Source organism: Scyliorhinus torazame, chromosome 1 (genome assembly GCF_047496885.1).
Source record: "Scyliorhinus torazame isolate Kashiwa2021f chromosome 1, sScyTor2.1, whole genome shotgun sequence".
NCBI classification, from domain to species: domain Eukaryota; kingdom Metazoa; phylum Chordata; class Chondrichthyes; order Carcharhiniformes; family Scyliorhinidae; genus Scyliorhinus; species Scyliorhinus torazame.
The window spans coordinates 37,793,392-37,815,404 of NC_092707.1; the positions used below are offsets into that span (position 1 = coordinate 37,793,392).

At 49.8% G+C, this 22,013-nt stretch overlaps 1 protein-coding gene across 1 annotated transcript in view; it reads right to left on the bottom strand.

Annotated features, from left to right (window-relative positions):
• The window catches only part of pole (polymerase (DNA directed), epsilon), a 204,791-nt gene that overhangs the window by 26,810 nt on the left and 155,968 nt on the right, over positions 1-22,013 (bottom strand). The window contains exons 39-40 of the mRNA XM_072487322.1: positions 8,462-8,666; positions 7,510-7,683 (exon numbers count right to left, since the gene is read on the bottom strand). Coding sequence (XP_072343423.1) covers positions 7,510-7,683; positions 8,462-8,666 — 379 coding nt within the window. The remainder of the gene's footprint in view (positions 1-7,509; positions 7,684-8,461; positions 8,667-22,013) is intronic.

The window sequence follows — 22,013 nt, forward strand, 5'->3', positions numbered from 1 at the left end:
ACCATCATCAACAGTGCTATCAAGCGGCACTTACTCAGCAATAACCTGCTCCGAACACTCAGTTTGGGTTCTGCCAGGGTCACTCAGCTCCTGGCCTCATTAAAGCCTTGGTTCAAACATGGACAAAAGAGCTGGATGCCAGAGATGAGGTAAGAGTGACTGCGCTTGACATTCAAGGCAGCATTTGACCAAGTATGGCATCAAGGAGCCCTAGTTAAACCAGAGTCAATGAGAATCAGGGGGAAAACTCTTCGCTGGTTGGAGGCATACCTGGCACAAAGGAAAATGGTTGTGGTCAATCATCTCAGCTGTAGGACATCACTGCAGGACTTCCTCGGGGGAATGTCCGAGGGCCAACCATCTTCAGCTGCTTCATCAATGATCTCCCTCCCATCACAAGGTCAGAAGTGGGGATGTTTGCGGATGACTGCACAATGTTGAGCACCATTTGCGACTCCTCAGATAATGAAGCAGTCCATGGTCCAAATGCAGCAAGACTCAGACAATATCCAGGCTTGGGCTGACAAGTGGCAAGCTACATTCATGCCACACAAGTGGCAGTCAATGACTATCTTCTCCAAAAGAGGATCTAACCATCGCCCCATGACATTCAATGACATGACCATCGCTGAATCCCCCACAATCAACATCCTGGGTGCTACCACTGATCAGAAACTGAACTGGACTAGCCATATTAATACTGTGGCTACCAAAGAAGGTCAAAGGCTAGGAATCCTGCAGCGAGTAATTCACCTCCTGATTCCTCAAAGCCTGCCCACCATCTGTGATGCTTAATTAAGAAGTGTAATGGAATATTCTTCACTGCCATTCAGAAGGAGAAGGGGAACAGATACGTGGGAACACCACCACCTGGAGGTTCCCCTCCAAGTCACTCACCACCCTGACTTGGAAATATATCACCGTTCCTTCACTGTCGCTGGGGCAAAATCCTGGAACTCCCTCCTTAACTGCACAGTGGTATACCTACACCTCCAGGATAGCAGCGGTTCAAGAAGGCAATTCACCATCACTTTTTGAAGGGCAACTAGGGGTGGGCAATAAATGCTGGCCTAATCAGCGACGCTCACATCCCAGAAATGAGTTTTTTTTTTTAATTACCACATTCTGCCCTGCCAAGAGATAAAATTATGCAGCACTGACAAACACAAGTTCCATTTCACCTTTCCCCCTCATGCAGGACTTTAAAAACTCTTTCTTTTTGTACAACACAAATGTTTATGTTATGTACCGCGCCAGCCAGTGGAGAGTTTTCCCCCTTGATTTCCATTGACTCTAGTTTTGCTAGGGCTCCTTGATGTCACACTCTGTCAAATGCTGCCTTGATGTTAAACGCAGTCACTCTCACCTCTCCTCTGGAATTCAGCTTTTCTTTTCAGGTTTGAACAAGGATGAGTCAAATGGCTCTGGCAGAACCCCAAGCATTGGTGAACAAGTCATATTCCAGAGCAAGTGTCGCTTGATAGCACCGTCAGTGACACCTTCCAACACTTTCCTGCCGATTGAGAGTGGATGGAATTTCTCCTGGAAATGATACACCAGGACAAATTTCAAAATGGTCAGGTAGATGCCAGTGTTGGAGCTGTGCTGGAAATGTTTGTCTAGAGGCACGCTATTTCATTTCTGGAACGCAAGACATATTAGAGCTGGAAATTTTTAGCACCACAGACTAAGTACACAGTTCATTCGCTGTTTCTTGTTGAAGGAGCCTTCCTGTTGCCGTTATCATTTTGATTCATGGATGCTTAATGGACAAATATCTTGGAGTTAAGCAGCAAGAGAGAATGAGGAATTCAAAAAGTTGCAGCACAGTATATGGTGCTAGTTTTCGAGCAAGAGAACTCAGACTTTGTGGCACCCAAGTGGTGGGGTGGCATTCGGTTTGATTGGTTGGCTGGTGGCCAATGAATTGGCCAAAAGGCTGTATTTTGCATGGTAACAGGCGGTGATTGGGTCCTACTCGAGTGGGATGATTTCCAGATACTCTTTTTAAAAAAAAAAAACATTTATTCAAATTTTTCAACAAACTTTCACCCCCCCCCCCAACAACCAACAAGAAACAAAAACACAACAATCAGGAATTATACATTGGATTTCCCCCATATACAGTAACCCCCCATATAACATTTAAAAGCACCAATAGGAAACCCCCCCCCCACCTTCACCCAAACGCCACCCCAGAAGAAACCCCCCCCTCCCCCGGGCTGCTGCTGCTGATCTCCTAACGCTCCGCGAGATAGTCTAGGAACGGTTGCCACCGCCTGAGGAACCCGTTCACAGACCCTCGCAAGGCAAACTTTATCCTCTCCGGCTTGATGAACCCTGCCATGTCATTGATCCAAGCTTCCACACTAGGGGGCTTCGCATCTTTCCATAGTAGCAAAATCCTCCGCCGGGCTACCAGGGACGCAAAGGCCAGAATACCAGCCTCTTTCGCCTCCTGCACTCCCGGCTCGTCCGATATCCCAAATAATGCCCAACCCCAGCTCGGCTTGACCCGGGCGTTCACCACCTTGGACATAGTCCTCGCAAAACCTCTCCAAAACCCATCCAGCGCCAGGCACGACCAGAACATATAGACGTGATTTGGTGGGCTCCCCGAGCACCTCCCACATCTGTCCTCCATCCCAAAGAACCTACTCGACCTCGCCCCTGTCATATGTGCTCCGCGAGTAACTTTGAACTGTATTAGGCTGAGCCTGGCGCAAGAGGAGGAAGAATTAACCCTACTCAGGGCATCAGCCCACAGACCCTCATCTATCTCCTCCCCATGCTCCTCCTCCCACTTGCCCTTTAACTCCTCCACCGAGGCCTCCTCCTCTTCCTTCAGCTCCTGGTAAATCGCTAAAACCTTGCCTTCTCCAACCCATACACCCGAAATCACCCTTTCCTGAATCCCACGTGCCGGAAGCAGCGGGAATTCCCTCACCTGCTGCCTCACAAACGCCTTCACTTGCATGTACCTGAAAGCGTTTCCCGGGGGTAGCCCAAACTTCTCCTCTAGCGCCCCTCGGCTCGCAAACGTCCCATCGATGAACAGGTCCCCCATTCATCTAATCCCTGCCCGATGCCACCTCCAAAACCCCCATCCATCCTTCCCGGGACGAACCGACGATTCTCCCGAATCGACGATTCTCCCGAATCGGGGACCAAACCGAGACTCCCACTTCGCCCCTGTGTCGCCACCACTGCCCCCAGATGTTCAGCGTCGCCGACACCACCGGACTCGTGGTGTACCTTGTCGGCGAGAGCAGCAGCGGTGCCGTCACCAGCGCCCTCAGGCTCGTGCCCACACAGGATGCCATCTCTAGCCTCTTCCACGCCGCCCCCTCTCCCTCCATTACCCACTTACGGATCATCGCCACATTGGCTGCCCAATAATAGCCACACAAATTCGGCAGCGCCAGCTCCCCCTGACCCTGCTACGCTTCAGAAACACTCTTCACCCTCGGGGTCTTATTCGCCCACACAAATCCCATGATGCTCCTGCTTACCCGTTTGAAAAAGGCCTTGGGGATCAAAATGGGAAGGCACTGGAACACAAAGAGAAACCTCGGAAGGACCGTCATCTTGACTGACTGCACCCTACCCGCTAGTGAGAGTGGCAGCATATCCCATCTTTTAAAATCCTCCTCCATCTGCTTCACCAACCGCATCAAATTGAGCTGGTGCAGAGCCCCTGAAACTCCTAGCTACTTGGATCCCTAGGTACCGAAAGCACCTTCCCATCCTGATTTCCAGATACTCAAGGAAAGCGGAGTTGGAGAACTGTATGCTGAGAGACAAGGACCTGCTCAATATACATATATAATATACACATATATACATACAACAATAGTTAGCATTGTTGCTTCACAGCGAGAGGGTCCCAGGTTCAATTCCCGGCTTGGGTCACTGTCTGTGCGGAGTCGGCACGGTCTCCCCATGTCTGCGTGGTTTTCCTCCGGGTACTCCGGTTTCCTCCCATAAGTCCTGAAAGGCGTGCAGTTAGGTAATTTGGACATTCTGAATTCTCCCCCAGTGTACCTGAACAGGCACAGGAGTGAGGCGACTAGGGCATTTTCACAGTAACATCATTGCAGTGTTAATGTAAGCCTACTTGTGACACTAATATAGATATATATATGGGGGGGGGGGGGTTAAATGCTGGGATTAGGAATTAGATAAAAGTTAATCAGTTGTATTTCATTAGTTCTTGTCATAAAAAGTAATTGTGTTTAAATTTGCAAACCTGGTGACTGTAAGTATTGGGCAGCCAAGGACCAAAGACTTTGGGCACTTTTCTAAGAATTATTGGTTAATTTAGTTGTGTTGAGACTCCAGCTCAAGGGGGGTTGGAATTGAACCCGCCCTAGCCCAGTGTCTCAACACTTGACATAATATGGAGTAAATCAAACTGGCTGGAGATGGGCAACTTGTGACATTGGGAATGTAGAGGTGGGTCATCCACCTAGCACTTTTGGCTGAAGATGGTTGCAAATTGTTCAGCACTGCCTTTTGCACTCCTCCTCTGGTTAGGTATTTAATTGTCCACGACCATTCACAAATGGATATGGCTGGATTCCAGAGCTTTGATCTGATCTGCTGGTTGTGGGATTGCTTAGCTCATGTGGTCTTGGGCTGCAGCTCACCAGATTGGCACTTAATTTTTAATGTGCTGCTCCTGGCATCATTTCCTACAGTCCTCATTGAACCAAAGTTCATTTCCTGGCTTGCAGGCAATGGTCGGGTGAGGATATAATCAGGCTTGAGGTTAATGTGGTTATGGTGCCCGTTATGATCCTTGGCCAGATCCACAGTTTATGTTATGATCCTTGGCCAGACCCCCAAGCTGTTGGTGAGGTCTGATTAGGGACTAATAACGTTTGTTTAAAGTTGAGATTTAAGACACTTCTCCAGCGAATAAAGGCACGGATTCCACAGGTATTGGACAAACAACAATAAACCTTTTGTTTTTAAACGGGCAATTTAGCATGGCCAATCCACTTGAGGCCAGTCCCGGCGGCGTGAATCACTCAACTGATGTACCGGCGGGACCTGCCAGGTAAGTTGGCGGGGGCGGTCCTCAGGGGGCGCGTGGGGCCCCCACCGTAGCCTGACCCGCGATTGGGGCCCACCAATCTGCGGGCGGGCCTGTTCTGTGGGGCACGTCTTCCTTTTACGCTGGCCCCTGTAGGGCTCCACCATGGCCGGCGCAAAGAGAACAATACGCAAGCGGCAACATTCGCTGGTCGGTCTGAGCATGCGCGGAACCACGCCAGCGGTTCCACGCATGCACAAGATCACACCGGCCCTTTGGCGCATGCGCAAACTCGCGCCGGCCCTTCGGCGCCAGCTGGAGTGGCGCCAACCCCTCCGGCGTTCACCTAGCCCCCGAAAGTGCGGAGAACTGCGCACTTTCAGAGGCTGTTGACGCCAGAGTGGTTGACGCCGTTTCTCCCGCCGGCGTGGGGACTTAGTCCCCAGAAGGGAGAATCCCGGCCTCTGTCTCTCACATGAGGGTATCCAATCTTCACCTTCAAAGATCTCGCCTTCGAATTCTAACCAAAGTCACTCCAAATAAGATGGTTTCAACAATGGTGGGCCCACCTCACAGGGTTTCAATCTTGTCTCCTGAGATTATTTTCACCTGGATTCCCAAGTATTCACTCGAGCACCAACTCACAAGCACAACTACAGCTCTGTGAACATGCCACGCAGAACGCGAGTGCTCAAATGTGCTCCAAGAATCCTCCTCAATTGCCAGGGTTTCTCCAGAGCTTTCTTTACTTAAAGTTTGCCACCTGCAACCCTTATCAAACTTGGCAGCCGGTTTCTCTGCTCTTCTTTTAACTGACTTTTACTGGGGCCTGTTTCTCTTCCTCGTCTCTGTCCCTTTCCTGGGACTTCCATTTGGAACCTCCCCCTACCCGAGACGCTACTCTTAAATGGCATTTCCCCAGTCACCTAACCTGAGTTTTTGCATCTTTTCGGCCCCTTCTCGCTTTCTGTGCAGGCCTAGAACAGTGCAGAAATTACGTATTGCAGAATTATGCACGTGCAGCATTCCCTGGCCTGCACAGAAAGTCCAAAGACCGTCAGAAGTTGAAGTTCCTGACCTCCGAACTCACCATTTTTCTGTTTCGGAAGACCACAACACAATGGAGGATGGCCTCACAGTGAAGATGGGATTTTGCCTTCATGAGGACTGTGTAATGGTCACCTCTAACAACATTTGACTATGATGCTACTGCTGAATATCAAATCAGCATTTCCCAGACTATCAATGACCTAGTGTTCCTGGAGAGCTTCCCTCCACTGTCTCCAAGCTCACACAGGCCGCTTCCATCTCCTTCCCAAGATTCACAAACACTGTCCTGATAGAACCTTTATTCTCACCTGTTCTTGCTGCAAGGGATTAATTTCTTCCTATCTAGACTCTATTTTCTCTCCCTTTGTCCAGTATCTTCCCATCTACATCCATCTTCCAAAGGCCTCCAACAGGTCAACAGTTTCAGATTTTCTGGTTCTCATGTTTTCTACCTCCTATGAAGGAGGCAGATGCAGACGACGCGCGTTTGGAGATAGTGGAACGAAGTTCTTTAATTCAATGAGTTTGAGCTATCCCTCCCTTTTGCAGGATATTTTGAACATTCTTTGCTCCAGTCCCAATCAGATATCCCCTCCCTTTGTGATAGCTGTATTTGTCTCAACCATATCTTAATCCTACATTATACAACATTGACAAAAGCCAGTCAGGAAAACGTCTGCAGAATTTTTTTTTCTATTACAACCGCATTGACTTCAAGCGCCAGAGCACTGCATGAATTCATTCTTTTTGGTCAACCACACCTTTGCTAGCAGATTAGGGTACAGACACCTTGTGCAACATTTATTATGCGCTCACATCAGCGATCTAGAGAGAGAAAAGAATATGCACTCGGTGAGAGCTTACAAAGAAACATAGAAATAGAAGGTGGCGAAGGCCATTCGGCCCTTCGAGTCTGCTCTGCCATTCATTATCATAGCTAATCATTAAGTTCAATTCCCTGATCCCGCCTTCCCTTCCATATCCCTTGATCCCTTTAACCCCAAGAGCTATATCTAATTCCTTCTTGAAATTACACATGTTTTGGTCTCAACTACTTTCTGTGGTAGCGAATTCCACAGATTCACCACTCTCTGGGTGAAGAAATTTCTCCTCACCTCAGTCCTAAAAGGTTTACCCCCACCATCAGCAACATTCTTTCTGAATCTATCCTGTCTAATCCGGTTAGAATTTTGTAGGTTTCTATGAGATCCCCTCCCTCTCTTCTAAACTTCAATAAATATAATCCTAATTGATATAGTCTCTCCTTATATGACTGTGCCGCCATCCCAGGAATCAGCCTGCACTCCCTCCATAGCAAAAACATCCCTTCTCAGATAAGGACACCAAAACTGCACACAAGACTCCTTAAAAGCAAATTTATTCTAGGACATCTGTTCTCATACACCATTTTTTAAACTTACTGCAGAAACAGCTTCTTCATCATATTGTGGAGAATACGGTGCAGTGCAGGGTCATACAGCAGTGATGAGGGTGATCGCAGCCAACGGTAAAAGTGCATCACTTGGTTATCAGCATACACATTCTGATAGTGGGTGATCTCCTTCACCCAGCCAACAACCATACTTTTCAAAATTCTAGAAAAACAGGAATACACTCAGGTATAAACTCAGTGAAACTATGGTTTAAGCATGGACAGTAGAAAAAGATTGACCACTAAGCTCACAGAACATCACTGGTTTGGTCCTTCATGTTGCAGCTAGATTACTGTAAGAAATTACTAACAGGTAGCTGGATAGTTGAGGAAAACAAAACATTATGATGGTGCCGGTGTGAGCTCCTTGCCAACTTGCTCAGAGTATCAATGGCAGAGGGGCAGAGAAGGCATCCATCTGCCCAGTCAACTGCAGGTAAAGAAGTTGCAATGCCCAAAAGGAAGTTCCCAATAGGCATTAGCTCACCCACCTTCATCAACAGTTCTGACTGGTTGTTTGGAGTAAAGAACACAATTACAGTAAACACTGCACAGCCCAGTATAAGGAAGTGTACCAAGTTGAGAGCTGCAGTTCAATACCTTGTTAAATATTTAGTGCTCAGGGTACAGAAAGAAACACATGAGACTTTGTCTTAAATTCTTACTGCCTTCTCTCCTGTCATCTTGTAGGCCAGTGTGGATAGACAATAGTAGGCCTATATCACATCAGCACATAAATTAGCAAATTATTGAACAGTTTTAGTAATTTACCTTTCAATGAGCTAACAATAAAAGCAATAATTTACTTAAAAATCTGTATGAAGAATTAAGACTTATGCAAATTAGTTATTCGGAACACTGATCAGATTGATCAGTGTCCAAACCCGGTTGTAGGGACCCAGTAAACCTGCTGACAACTTGCCCTCTCCCCACAGAAATACCTGAATGTGTTGGAGCACAACGCTGCCTCATCATAGCTGGCAAGTGCATTAGCTGCTTGGTTACCAGCCATCATGTCTTCGAGTGAAGCTTGCTGGATAACATCAAAGCTGACACCAATACTGGATGCTCCTTCCATATCGTTAATGTGATGGGACTGAAGGATAGTATTCACAGCCAAGCTCTGAATATCCAGTTCCACAGAAACTAAGGAGAGAATATTTTTAAAGTTACAAACAAAGGGAGCCACTCTGTAAATATAACATTATTTAAAATGTCACAAAATTCATAACAGTGACAGAATTCTATTCCAAATTAAAACTGAACAAAGTTTAGAGAAGGCAAACTCTTGGGCAAAGGCTGGTTGCATTCCTCTCAGCCAGCTAGAGAGTTGCAATGTAGAAGTTGCAACTCTCAGTGCCAGGAAATCAGAGCTTGATTATCATAGAATTTACAGTGCAGAAGGAGGCCACTCGACCCATCGAGTCTGCACCGGCTCCTGGAAAGAGCACCCCACCCAAGGTCAACACCTCCACCCTATCCCCACAACCCAGCAACCCCACCCAACATTAAGGGCAATTTTGGACAGGAAGGGCAATTTATCACGGCCAATCCACCTAACCTGCACATCTTTGGACTGTGGGAGGAAACCGGAGCACCCGGAGGAAACCCACGCACACATGGGGTGGATGTGCAGATTCCGCAGTGACCCAAGCCGGAATCGAACCTGGGACCCTGGAGCTGTGAAGCAATTGTGCTATCCACAATGCTACCGTGCTGATGATGTTGACAGGGAAAAAGTAGCTGGTAGAGGAGGAGAACATTTCAGACTACTTTCAGAAAAGCACAAAAAAACAAAGGAGGGCGGCATGATAGCACAGTGGTTAGCACAATTGCTTCACAGGTCCAGGGTCCCAGGTTCGATTCCCGGCCACTGTCGGTGTGGAGTCGGCACGTTCTCCCCGTGTGTGCGTGGGTTTCCTCCGGGTGCTCTGGTTTCCTCCCACAGTCCAAAGATTGCGTGTTAGGTGGATTGGCCAGGCTAAATTGCCCTTAGCGTCCAAAAATAAAAGGTTAAGTGGGGGTTACTGGGTTATGGGGATAGGGTAGAGGGGCTTGAGTAGGGTGCTCTTTGTAAGGGCCGGTGCAGACTCGATGGACCGAATGGCCTCCTTCTGCACTGTAAATTCTATGAAAACAATTGATAGTTAGAGATAAACAGTTACAATAATGAAAATCAATGGAAGCAAATCTGGCCTCAAGACAAGTTTGGTAATTCTATTTGATAACTCCATGCAGAAAATGTCAACAAGGCCTCCAATTGTGGCGAATAATTTGTATTACACAGGCAACAGAGCTACATATAGACATGTGTACGAATTAGATGGTGAATGAACTGACATGGAATGTCACACCTGAAGATACTGCGCAAAGGAAATACATCGAAGGACTGTGTGCAGGAAGTAGCTCCAGCTTCAGCTCCTGGAAGCTCCGGTTTTGGAGATGGAGACACTTGGCGCATCCACGAGGCACAGAATATCGTGACTAGTACGTATAGATAAGTGGTCACACCACAGCCTAAGACTCCACAGGCAGGAAGGGAATGGGTGACCACCAGGTAGAGCGAGAGGACAAGGCAGGTTGTTCAGGAATATCCTGTGGCCATTCCCCTGCAAAACAGATATACCTCTTTGGATACTGTTGGGGGGGGGGCAATGGCCTCTCATGGGAAAGCAGCAGCAGCATCACGATTGGTTCTGCTGCTCAGGAGGAGTAAAAAGTGTGGAAGTGCAATAATTATAGGGGATTTGATTGAAAAGGGAATAGACAGGCATTTCGGTGGCCGCAAATGAGATTCCAGGATGGTATGTTGTCTCCCAGGTGCTAGGGTCAAGCATGTCTCAGAGCGACGACAGGACATTCTGGAGAGTGAACAGCCAGTGGTCGTGGTAAACATGGTACGAACAACGAAGATTAAAAGAAAATTGACAAGCTCCTAAAAGCCAAACATAGGGAGTTAGGAAGTAAGTTGAAAAGTAGGGCCTCAAAAATAGCAATCTCAGGATTAGTACCAGTGTCACGTGCTTGTCAGAGCAGAAGTAGCAGGATATATCAGATGATACAGAGATGGTACGAGGGGGAGGATTTCATATTCCTGGGACATTGGGACGATTTCTTTTTTTTTTTTTTAATATATTTTATTGAAACATTTTTCTAACCTACATTTTTCCCTCTTACAAAACAAACGGAACAATAACAAAATAGAAATTTTTAACAATACACAAATAACAAAACCCCATTATCTATTGACCTATACTAAACTAAACCCCCCCCTCCCCCCTCCCCCCTGGGTTGCTGCTGCTGGTCATCTGTCTTCCCTCTAACGTTCCCCTAGGTAGTCGAGAAATGGCTGCCACCGCCTGGTGAACCCTTGAGCCGATCCTCTCAGGGCAAACTTTATCTGCTCCAGTTTAATAAACCCCGCCATATCGTTTACCCAGGCCTCCAGTCCGGGGGGGGTTTCGCCTCCTTCCACATAAGTAGGATCCTGCGCCGGGCTACTAGGGACGCAAAGGCCACGACATCGGCCTCTTTCGCCTCCTGCACTCCCGGCTCTTCTGCAACTCCAAATAGAGCTAACCCCCAGCTTGGTTTGACCCGGGCATTCACCACCTGCGAGATCACTCCCGTCACTCCCTTCCAATATCCTTCCAGTGCCGGGCACGCCCAAAACATATGTGCGTGGTTTGCCGGGCTCCCGCCACACCTCCCACATCTGTTCTCCATTCCAAAGAACTTGCTCAATCTTGCCCCTGTTATGTGTGCTCTATGTAGCACCTTAAATTGAATCAGGCTAAGCCTGGCGCATGAGGAAGAGGAGTTTACCCTGCTTCGGACATCAGCCCACATACCCTCTTCTATCTCCTCCCCTAATTCTTCTTCCCACTTTCCCTTTAGTTCTCCCACCGACTCCTCCCCCTCTTCCCTCATCTCTCTGTAAATCTCTGACACCTTGCCCTCTCCGACCCACGCCCCTGAAAGCACCCTGTCCTGTATCCCCTGTGTCGGGAGCAACGGAAATTCCCTCACCTGTTGTCTAGTAAACGCCCTCACCTGCATATATCTCAAGAAATTTCCCCGGGGTAACTTATACTTTTCCTCCAATGCTCCCAAGCTCGCAAAAGTCCCATCTATGAATAAATCTCCCACCTTCCTAATTCCCAACTGGTACCAGCTCTGAAATCCTCCATCCATTCTTCCTGGGGCGAACCTATGGTTGTTCCTGATAGGGGACCCCACCAGGGCTCCCCACACCCCTCTCGGTCGCCTCCACTGTCCCCATATGTTCAGTGTTGCCGCCACCACCGGGTTCGTGGTATACTTTTTAGGTGAGAGCGGTAGCGGTGCCGTCACCAGCACCTCTAAACTCGTCCCTTTACAGGACTTTCTCTCCAGTCTTTTCCACGCCGCTGCCTCACCCTCCATCATCCATCTACGTATCATTGCCACATTGACAGCCCAATAATAATCTCCCAAGTTCGGTAGTGCCAGTCCTCCTCTATCCCTACTACGCTGAAGGAACCCCCTCCTTACTCTCGGAACTTTCCCTGCCCACACAAAGCTCGTGATGCTCCTATCTATTTTATTAAAAAAGGTCCTGGTGATTAATATAGGGAGACATTGAAATACAAATAAGAACCTCGGGAGGATCATCATCTTAATTGCTTGCACCCTACCCGCCAGCGATGAAGGCTGCATGTCCCACCTCTTGAAGTCCTCCTCCATTTGTTCTACCAGCCGTGTCAGATTAAGTCTGTGCAAGGTTCCCCAGCTCCTAGTGATCTGAATCCCCAGGTATCGGAAGTTTCTTTCCACTTTCCTTAGCGGTAAGCCTTCTATCTCTCTACTCTGGTCCCCTGGATGTATCACAAATAATTCACTCTTCCCCATGTTTAGCCCATACCCCGAGAATTCCCCGAACCGCCTCAAAATTCGCAAAACCTCTATCATCCCCCCCGCTGGGTCCGACACGTATAACAGTAGGTCATCCGCGTATAACGAGACTCGGTGTTCTTCTTCCCCTCTAATCACCCCTCTCCATTTCCTGGAGTCTCTCAACACCATGGCCAGCGGTTCAATTGCCAACGCAAATAACAGTGGAGACAGCGGGCATCCCTGTCTTGTTCCCCTATATAAATCGGAAAAACTCCGATCTATGTCGACCTGTAACTACGCTTGCCGTTGGTGCCCCATAAAGAAGTCTAACCCAGCGAATAAACCCGTTCCCAAACCCAAACCTCCTTAACACTTCCCATAAATACTCCCTCTCCACCCTATCAAATGCCTTCTCTGCGTCCATTGCCGCCACTATCTCTGCCTCCCCCTCCACTGGGGGCATCATTATCACCCCTAATAGTCATCGCACGTTAACATTCAGTTGTCTCCCTTTTACGAACCCTGTCTGGTCTTCGTGCACCACCCCCGGGACACAGTCCTCTATCCTCGATGCCAGTACCTTTGCCAGCAACTTGGCGTCCACGTTCAATAGTGAAATAGGTCTATACGACCCGCACTGCAACGGATCTTTGTCTCTCTTCAAAATTAGCGATATCGTCGCCTCCGACATCGTCGGGGGTAGAGTCCCCCCTTCCCTGGCCTCATTGAACGTCCTCGCCATCAACGGGGCCAACAAGTCCACATATTTTCTGTAGTATTCCACCGGGAACCTGTCCAGCCCCAGAGCCTTCCCTGCTTGCATGCTTCCCAGTCCCTTAATAACCTCGTCCACCTCAATCCGGCGCCCCCAGGCCTGCCACCTCCTGCTCCTCCACTTTCAGGAACTTCAATTGGTCCAGGAACTGCCGCATCCCCTCCTCTCCCTCTGGGGGTTGAGACCTATACAATTCCTCATAAAAGGTCTTAAACACCTCATTTATCTTTCCTGCCCTTCGCACAGTGTCTCCCCTTTCATCCCTAATTCCTCCTATCTCCCTCGCTGCTGCCCTCTTTCGCAGTTGGTGCGCCAACAGGCGACTAGCCTTTCCCCCATATTCATACCTCCTCCCCTGTGCCTTCCTCCACAGTACCTCCGCCTTTCTGGTGGTCAGAAGGTCAAACTCGTTCTGGAGTCGTCTCCTCTCCCTGTACAGCTCCTCCGGGGTCTCTGCAAATTCCCTGTCCACCCTTAAAATCTCCCCCAGTAGTCTATCCCTTTCCTTGGCCTCTGTTTTCCTTTTGTGGGCCCCAATAGAGATCAGCTCTCCTCTGACCACCGCTTTTAGTGCTTCCCAGACCACTCCCACAGGGACCTCGCCGTCATCATTGACCACCAGGTATCTCTCAATACACCCCCTCACTCTTGCACACACTCCGCCATCAGTCCCACATCTAATCGCCAGAGTGTTCTCTGCTCCCTGTCCTCTCCTACTTCCAGGTCCACCCAATGTGGGGCATGATCCGAAACCGCTATGGCTGAGTATTCAGCTTCTTCCACCCTAGAGATCAACGACCTTCCTAAAACAAAAAAATCTATCCGGGAGTACACTTTATGGACATGGGAGAAGGAGGAATACTCCCTAGCCCTAGGCCTAAGAAATCGCCATGGATCCACTCCCCCCATTTGGTCCATAAACCCCTTAAGTACCTTGGCCGCTGCCGGCCTTCTTCCGGTCCTTGAGCTGGATCTATCTAGCCCCGGGTATTGGGACGATTTCAAGGGAGATGGGACCAACACAAACTGGCAGGACTGGAACTAATGTCCGAGGAGGAGTATTTGCTAGAGTGGTTGGGGAGGGTTTAAACTAAAATGGCAGGGTGGATGGGAACCTATGCAAGGAGTCAGAGGAGGAGGAAAATACAGACAAGAACAAAAGACAGAAAAAAGGGAATTAAGAAAAGTGCTGGGCAGAAAAATCAAGGGCAAGAATCAAACAGGGCCACAGTGAAAAGTGATGGGAACGGGAAAAGGAATGTTAAAAGGGCAAGCCCCAAGGCTTTGTGCCGCAGAGCATTCGCAATAAAGCTGTTGAATTGATCGTGTAAATAGATGTAAACGGGTATGATATAATCGGGTTTACAGAGACATGGTTGCAGAGGGACCTGGGATGGCAATTGAACCAGCAGGTACATTCAGTATTTCGGAAGAACAGACAAAAAGGAAAAGGTGGTGGGACAGCATTGCTGGTTAACAAGGAAATTAACGCAATAAAGAGGAAGGATATTAGCTCTGATGATACGGAATCTCTCTGGGTAGAGCTGAGAAACATCAAAGGCAACAAATGTTAGTGGGGACTCTATGAATCCCCAAACTGTAGTGATGTTGGGAATGGCATGAAACAGGAAATTAGACACATGCGATAAAGGAGCATCTATAATTATGGGTGACTTTAATCTGCACAACAGCACAGTGAATGTGTCTACGGGCGAAATTCTCCGACTGGCTTCCAAAACGGCACAAATCAGACGGGCATCGCGCCGCCCCAGAGGTGCGGAATGCTCCGCATCTTTGGGGGCCGAGCCCCAACCATAAGTGGCTAGGTCGGCGCCGGACGAATTTCCGCCCCGCCAGCTGGCGGAAAAGGCCTTTGGTGCCCCGCCAGCTGGCGCGGAAATGACATCTCTGGGCGGCGCATGCGCGGGAGCGTCAGCGGCCGCTGACAGCTTCCCACGCATGCGCAGTGGAGGGAGTCTCTTCTGCCTCCGCCATGGTGGAGACCGCGGCGGAGGCGGAAGGGAAAGAGTGCCCCCACGGCACAGGCCCGCCCGCAGATCGGTGGGCCCCGATCGCGGGCCAGGCCACCGTGGGGGCACCCCCCCAGGACCCCGCCCGCGCCGACTTGTCCCGCCGGTAAGGTAGGTGGTTTAATTTACGCCGGCGGGACAGGCATTTTAGCGGCGGGACTTCGGCCCATCCGGGCCGGAGAATCTCGGCGGGGGGTCGGAGAATCTCGCCCTACATCTCAGGGACTGCAGCGGTTCAAGGTGGCAACTCACCACCACCTTCTGAAGGGCAACTAGGGATGGGCAATAAATGTTGGCCTAACCAGCGACACCCACATCCCATAAATTAATTTTAAAAATGCTTTGATCCTGTCTTCACAAAGGACACATAACAAACCAGAAATGTTGGGGAACACAGGGTTTAATGAGAGGGAGGAACAGAAGGAAATCAGTATTAGTAGGAAAATGGCATTGGGGAAGCAGATGGGATTGAGGAGCGGTAAATCCCCAGGGTTTGATAATCTATATCCGAGAGTACTTAAGGAAATGGCCCCAGAAATAGTGGTTTGGGATGGTCATTTTCCAAGATTCTATACACTCTGGAACAGTTCCTGTAGATTGGAGGGTAGTTAATGTAGCCCCACTATTTAAAAAGGGAGATAGCGAGAAAACAGGGAATTATAGACCAGTCAGCCTGACGTTGAAAGTGGGAAATTTCTCAAATCCATTATCAAAGATTTTCTACCAGAACACTTGGAAAACACTGCTAGAAAAGGCCAATCAGCATAGATTTACAAAAGGCAAGTCATGCTCGACAAATCTACTGGCAATTGAGGATGTAACTAGTAGAGTTGATGAGGGGGAGCCAGTGGACCTGACAAACTCCCAAATAAGAGATTAAAGTGCATGGGATTGGGGGTAGTGTATGGAGATGGAGAGAAAACGGGTTGGCAACTTCTGGTGGCGACCATGAGTGAGTGGTTGAACATTTGGTGGCTCCTGCTCGAAGTGGATTTTTTCGGTCCTTCCCCACCCAAATTGTGTGGTGTTGGATGGCTGAAGGTGCATGAGCACTGAGGGAATGTAAAGCTCCTCTGGTGGGACTGGTTTATGGCTCATTGGACGGGAAGTGCAGTGAGAAGGAGACAGCAGCTTGAGCAAGAGAGTATTTGTGGTACGACAGAAGGTGGCGGAGAGTAGGGTGGCAGCGCTGCCTGACCCGACCCCAGGAGCGCTCAAGGAGGGAACAGACCACGGGACCCAGCCCAACCTGCCTCAGGAAGCCCCCGAAACGGCAGAGACCCCGCGCGAGGACCCGAACGCGCTGCAAGGTATTCCCATGCCCGCACAATGCCAGGATCTGTCCGGATTGCAAACATGCCCCCCCAGCAACCCCTCTACCTCAACCAGCGCCCAGGACCCTGCCAGACGCGACCCCGGAAACGTAACCAGCGCCCTGGTCCCCACCAGTGCCCTGGACCCCGCCAGATGCAACCACCTACCTTCTACAAGGTCAGACTTCTCCCATCAGATCCCTGGACCATCCAGCCGCAGCCGCCGACCAAGGAAGCGAGGGAAACGCGGCGGTCTGCAGGTTAGACTGAAGCAACGCGGTTTCAAGGTTCCCTCTCCCCAGCATACTCCTGGCAAACGTCCAAGCGATCAAAAACAAGCTGGATGAACTTAACGCTAGACTTACCTCTCAGAGGGAAGTAAGAGACTGCTGTGTGCTCTGTTTCACAGAGACATGGCTCACCCCCACCTCACCGGACTGTGCCATACAACCTGAAGGCTTCTCAATTCAATGGGCGGACCACACCGCGTCATCAGGCAAAGCGAAGGATGGAGGGGTTTGCCTCCTCATCAACTCCTCCTGGTGCTTGGGTGGCAACCCTGGCGACCTACTGCTCCCCGGACCTGGAATACCTGACCGTGAAGTGTCGCCCATGCTATCTTCCATGCGAGTTCACTTCAACCATTATCACAGCGGTCTACATCCCACCCCAGGCAGAAGTGAGGAAGGCGCTGGACGAACTGTACACCGTTATAAACAACTACGAAACAGAACACCCAGAGGCCTTGTTCATTGTGGCCGGAGACTTCAACGAGGCCAACCTCAAGAGTGTACTGCCAACATTCCACCAGCACATCTTCTGTCCCACCAGGAGGAACAACACTCTTGACCACTGCTACTCAAATATCAAGGGCGCCTACCGTTTCATCCCCCGACCTCACTTTGGGAAATCAGACCATAAGACGGTGCTCCTTCTCCCGGCATACAAGCAGAAACTCAAGCGGGAGAATCCAGCTAAGAAGGTTGTGCAGTGCTGGTCCGAGGAGACAGAAGAGCTCTTACGTGACTGCTGAGAGAGTGGACTGGTCCATATTTAAGAACTCAGCGACCAACTTAAATGAGTGTGCCACCACCGTCACAGACTTCATCAGCAAATGTGTGGACGACTGCGTGCTAAAGAAAGCAGTACATACGTTCCCCAACCAAAAACCATGGCTCAATCGCGAGGTTGACTCCCTACTGAAGGGCAGGTCTGAGGCATTCAAGTCAGACGACCCTGACCTATACAAGAAATCCAGGTACGACCTCCGCAAAGCCATCCGGAATGCCAAGAGAGAATATCAAACCAAGCTAGAGACACAGACAGACTCTCAGTGGTTGCGGCAAGGACTAAACAACATAACGGGCTATAAAGTGAAGCCGAGCAGTATCTCCGGCAGCAACCACCCCTCCCCGATGAATTCAATGCTCGGTTCGAGCAGGAAATCAACAATCCGCTGTCGAGTGCTCCAGCAATCCAGAACTCACCCATACCCACCATCACAGCTTCCAAAGTCAGATCGGCCTTTCTGAAAGTAAACCCTCGGAAGGCAACGGGCCCGGACGGGATCCCTAGTCATGCTCTCAGAGCCTGCGCGGACCAGCTGGCAGAGGTGTTCGCGGACATCTTTAACCTGTCCCTACTCCACTCAGAGGTCCCCACCTGCTTCAAGACGACCACCATCATATCGGTGCCAAAGAAGAAAGCAACGTGCCTCAATGACTACCGTCCGGTGGCCCTGACTTCAGTCGTAATGAAGTGCTTCGAGAGGTTGGTCATGAAGCACATCACCTCCATACTCCCAGAAAGCCTTGGTCCACTGCAATTCACATACCTCCACAACCGGTCCACAGCAGACGCCATTTCCCTGGCCCAACACACATCACATCTGTCCTCCCACCCCAAAGAATGTGCTCATCCGGGCCACTGTCATGTGAGCCCAGTGAACAACCTTAAATTGTATCAGGCTGAGCCTGGCACATGTTGCGGACATGTTGACTCTACTCAACACGTCTGCCCATAGACCATCCTCTATCTCACTTCCCAGCTCCTCCTCCCACTTGCGCTTCAGCTCCTTGGTCTGCGTCTCCTCCGACCCCATAAGCTCCTTATGAATGTCCAAGACGCTCCCTTCTCCTACCCACCCTCTGGAAACTACCCTGTCCTCAATCCCCCTTAGCGGTAGGAGCGGATAGGTTGACATCTGTTTACAAAGGAAGTCCCGCACGTGCAGAGACCTGAATTAGTTTCCCCTCGCCAACCCAAACTTTTCCTCCAACGCCCTCATACTCGGGAAGCTCCCCTCTATGAATATAACCCCCATCCTCTCAATCCCTGCTCTTCGCCATAACCGGAACCGTCCGTCCATACTCCCCGGGGCAAACCGGTGATTATCACAGATTGGGGCCCAGACTGATGCTCCCACTGCTCCCACATGCCACCACCACTGGACTGGTGGACTACCGTGTCGGCGGGAACGCAGAGGCGCAGTTACCAACGCCCCCAAACTGGTGCCCTTACATGAAGCCACCTCCATACGTGCCCATCAGATTCCTATTTATGGACTACAGCTCCGCCTTCAACACCATAATCCCAGCCAAGCTCATATCAAAGCTCCAAAATCTAGGACTTGGCTCCCCACTCTGCAACTGGATCCTCGACTTTCTGACCCACAATCAGTAAGAATAAACAACAACTCCTCCACAATAGTCCTCAATACCGGGGTCCCGCAAGGCTGCGCACTTAGCCCCCTACTCGACTCCCTGTACACACAGGACTGCATGGCAAAATTTGGTTCCAGCTCCATCTGCAAGTTTGCTGGCGATACGACCATAGTGGGCAGGATCTCGAATAACGATGAGTCCGAATACAGGAGGGAGATTGAGAACCTAGTGGAGTGGTGCAGCGACAACAATCTCTCCCTCAATGCCAGCAAAACTAAAGAGCTGATCATTGACTTCAGGAAGCAAAGTACTGTACACACCCCTGTCAGCATCAACGGGGCCGAGGTGGAGATGGTTAGCAGTTTCAAATTCCGAGGGGTGCACATCTCCAAAAATCTGTCCTGGTCCACCCACGTCAACGCAACCACCAAGAAAGCACAACAGCGCCTATACTTCCTCAGGAAATTCGGCATGTCCACATTAACTCTTGCCAACTTTTATAGATGCACCATAGAAAGCATCCTATCTGGCTGCATCACAGCCTGGTATGGCAACTGCTCGGCCCAGGACCGCAAGAAACTTCAGAGAGTCGTGAACACAGCCCAGTCCATCACACAAACATGCCTCCCACCCACTGACTCCATCTGCACCTCCCACTGCCTGGGGAAAGCAGGCAGCACAATCAAAGAACCCCCCCCACCCGGCTTACTCACTCTTCCAACTTCTTCCATCGGGCAGGAGATACAGAAGTCTGAGAACACGCACAAACAGACTCAAAAACAGCTTCTTCTCCGCTGTTACCAGACTCCTAAATGGCCCTCTTACGGACTGACCTCAACAACACTGCACCCCTGTATGCTTCATCCGTTGTCGGTGCTTATGTAGTTACATCATATACCTTGTGTTGCCCTATTATGTATTTTCTTTTATTCCCTTTTCTTTCCATGTACTTAATGATCTATTGAGCTGCTCACGGAAAAATACTTTTTACTGTACCTTGGTACATGTGACAATAAACAAATCCAATCCAATCCAATCCCAATGGGCTACGGAGTAGCTGGTGGAATACCTCAACAGCAAGTTCCAGCAGCAGAGGAAGGAGGCCTAAGAGGACCTGGCTATGGTGGTGAAGCCGCTTAGGGAGGCAACCGAGCACGTGGAGTTGAGGCAGGAGACACACGGGGTCTCGCGATCCAGATTCGGTGGGGGAACATGAGGATCGGTTGACCTCAATGGAATTGGAGATGGGGATGGTGACGAGCAGTCAGAAAAGGCTGAGAGAGAAGCTGGAGGATCTCGAGATACTCTCTAGGAGGCAAAAACTGAAGGTGCGGGAGGCCGTCAAGCATGTGGCGTGCATGCTGGAGAAGCTGATGGGGAGGGGATCTTTGACCATCCTTTCGAGGTGGACGAGGGCACAAGGCGCTGAGGAGGAGGCCGCAGGTGGGGAGCAGCCGAGGGCAATAGCGGTGAGGCTGTATTGTTTCCTTGACGAGGACAAGATCACGGTGGGCGAGGCAGACCAATATAAAAGCAAATTACTGCAGATGGTGAAATGTTTAACAGAGAAAATACAGGACAATCTCAGCATCTGGGCAGCACGATACACTGTTGCTTTGCAGCTCCAGGGTCCCAATTCTACTGGAATTCTTCAAGAATGGAACGGAATAGAGTGGACAAGGGGAAGCCAGTGGATCTGGTTCACGGCGGTTAGCACTGTTGCTGCACAGCGCCAGTGACTCGGGTTTGATTCCTGGCTTGGGTCACTGTCTGTGCAGAGTTTGCACATTCTCCCCGTGTCTGCGTGTGTTTCCTCCGGGTGCTCTGGTTTCCTCCCACAAGTTCCGAAAGACGTGCTTGTTAGGTGAATTGGACATTCTAAATTCTCCCTCAGCATACCCGTTCGTCCTTTTTGGACACTGAAGGGCAATTTAGCATGGCTGGGGTGTAGGTGGCAACAGACAGAATTCCTTACAGGGGGTGGGGGGGTCATTTTCATTAGTTTGCGAGGGTGCTCCTATTTTTTCTGTTTCCATGTGGTCGTGCCACTGAACACAATGGAGGGTATCTCAATGTGAAGACATGACTTCATTAGAAGCTTTTTCCCAGGCTGGAAAGGTTAACTGGGGACAGAGGTTTAAGGTGCAAAGTTTAGAAGAGATGTGCAACGCCAGTTTTTTTTTTTTTTAAAACACAAAAGGTGGCGAGTGCCTGGAATTTGCTGCCGGGGGCGGTGATGGAAGCAGGTACGATAGCAATGTTTAAGAGACATCTTGACAAATACAGGAATAAGATCGGATTAGAGGGATACAGACCCCGGAAGTGCAGAAGGTTTTAGTTTAGGCAGGCATCATGATCGGCACAGGATTGGAGGACCGAAAGACCTGTTCCTGTGCTGTACTGTTCTTTGTCTACACAAGTACTGTGTGGGTCACTCCTGCTAATAGTCATGGATAGATGCATCTGCGACAGCTACATTGGCAAGGACAGGGTCAAGTAGGTTGGTTCCCTCAGCAAGACTCAGTCTGGCAGTTGGCCAGCTCAGTCAGTAGTGGTGCTAGTTGAGGTACTCTTGGACCCTGATGTCCCCCACTCAGAGTACATCTGATAACCTCAAGTGTTTCCTCGAAGTGGTGTTTAACATGGAAGAATTCTGACTCATCAGCTGAGGTGGGTGATAGGTGGTAATTAGCAGGAGGTTTCCTTGTCCACATTTGCCTTGATACCATGAGACTTAATGATGTTCAGAGTTGATGTTGAGGACTCTCAGGGCAACTCTCTCCTTACGCCACTGTGCTGCCACCTTCGGTGGATGTGGCCATACCCAGTGATGGTGC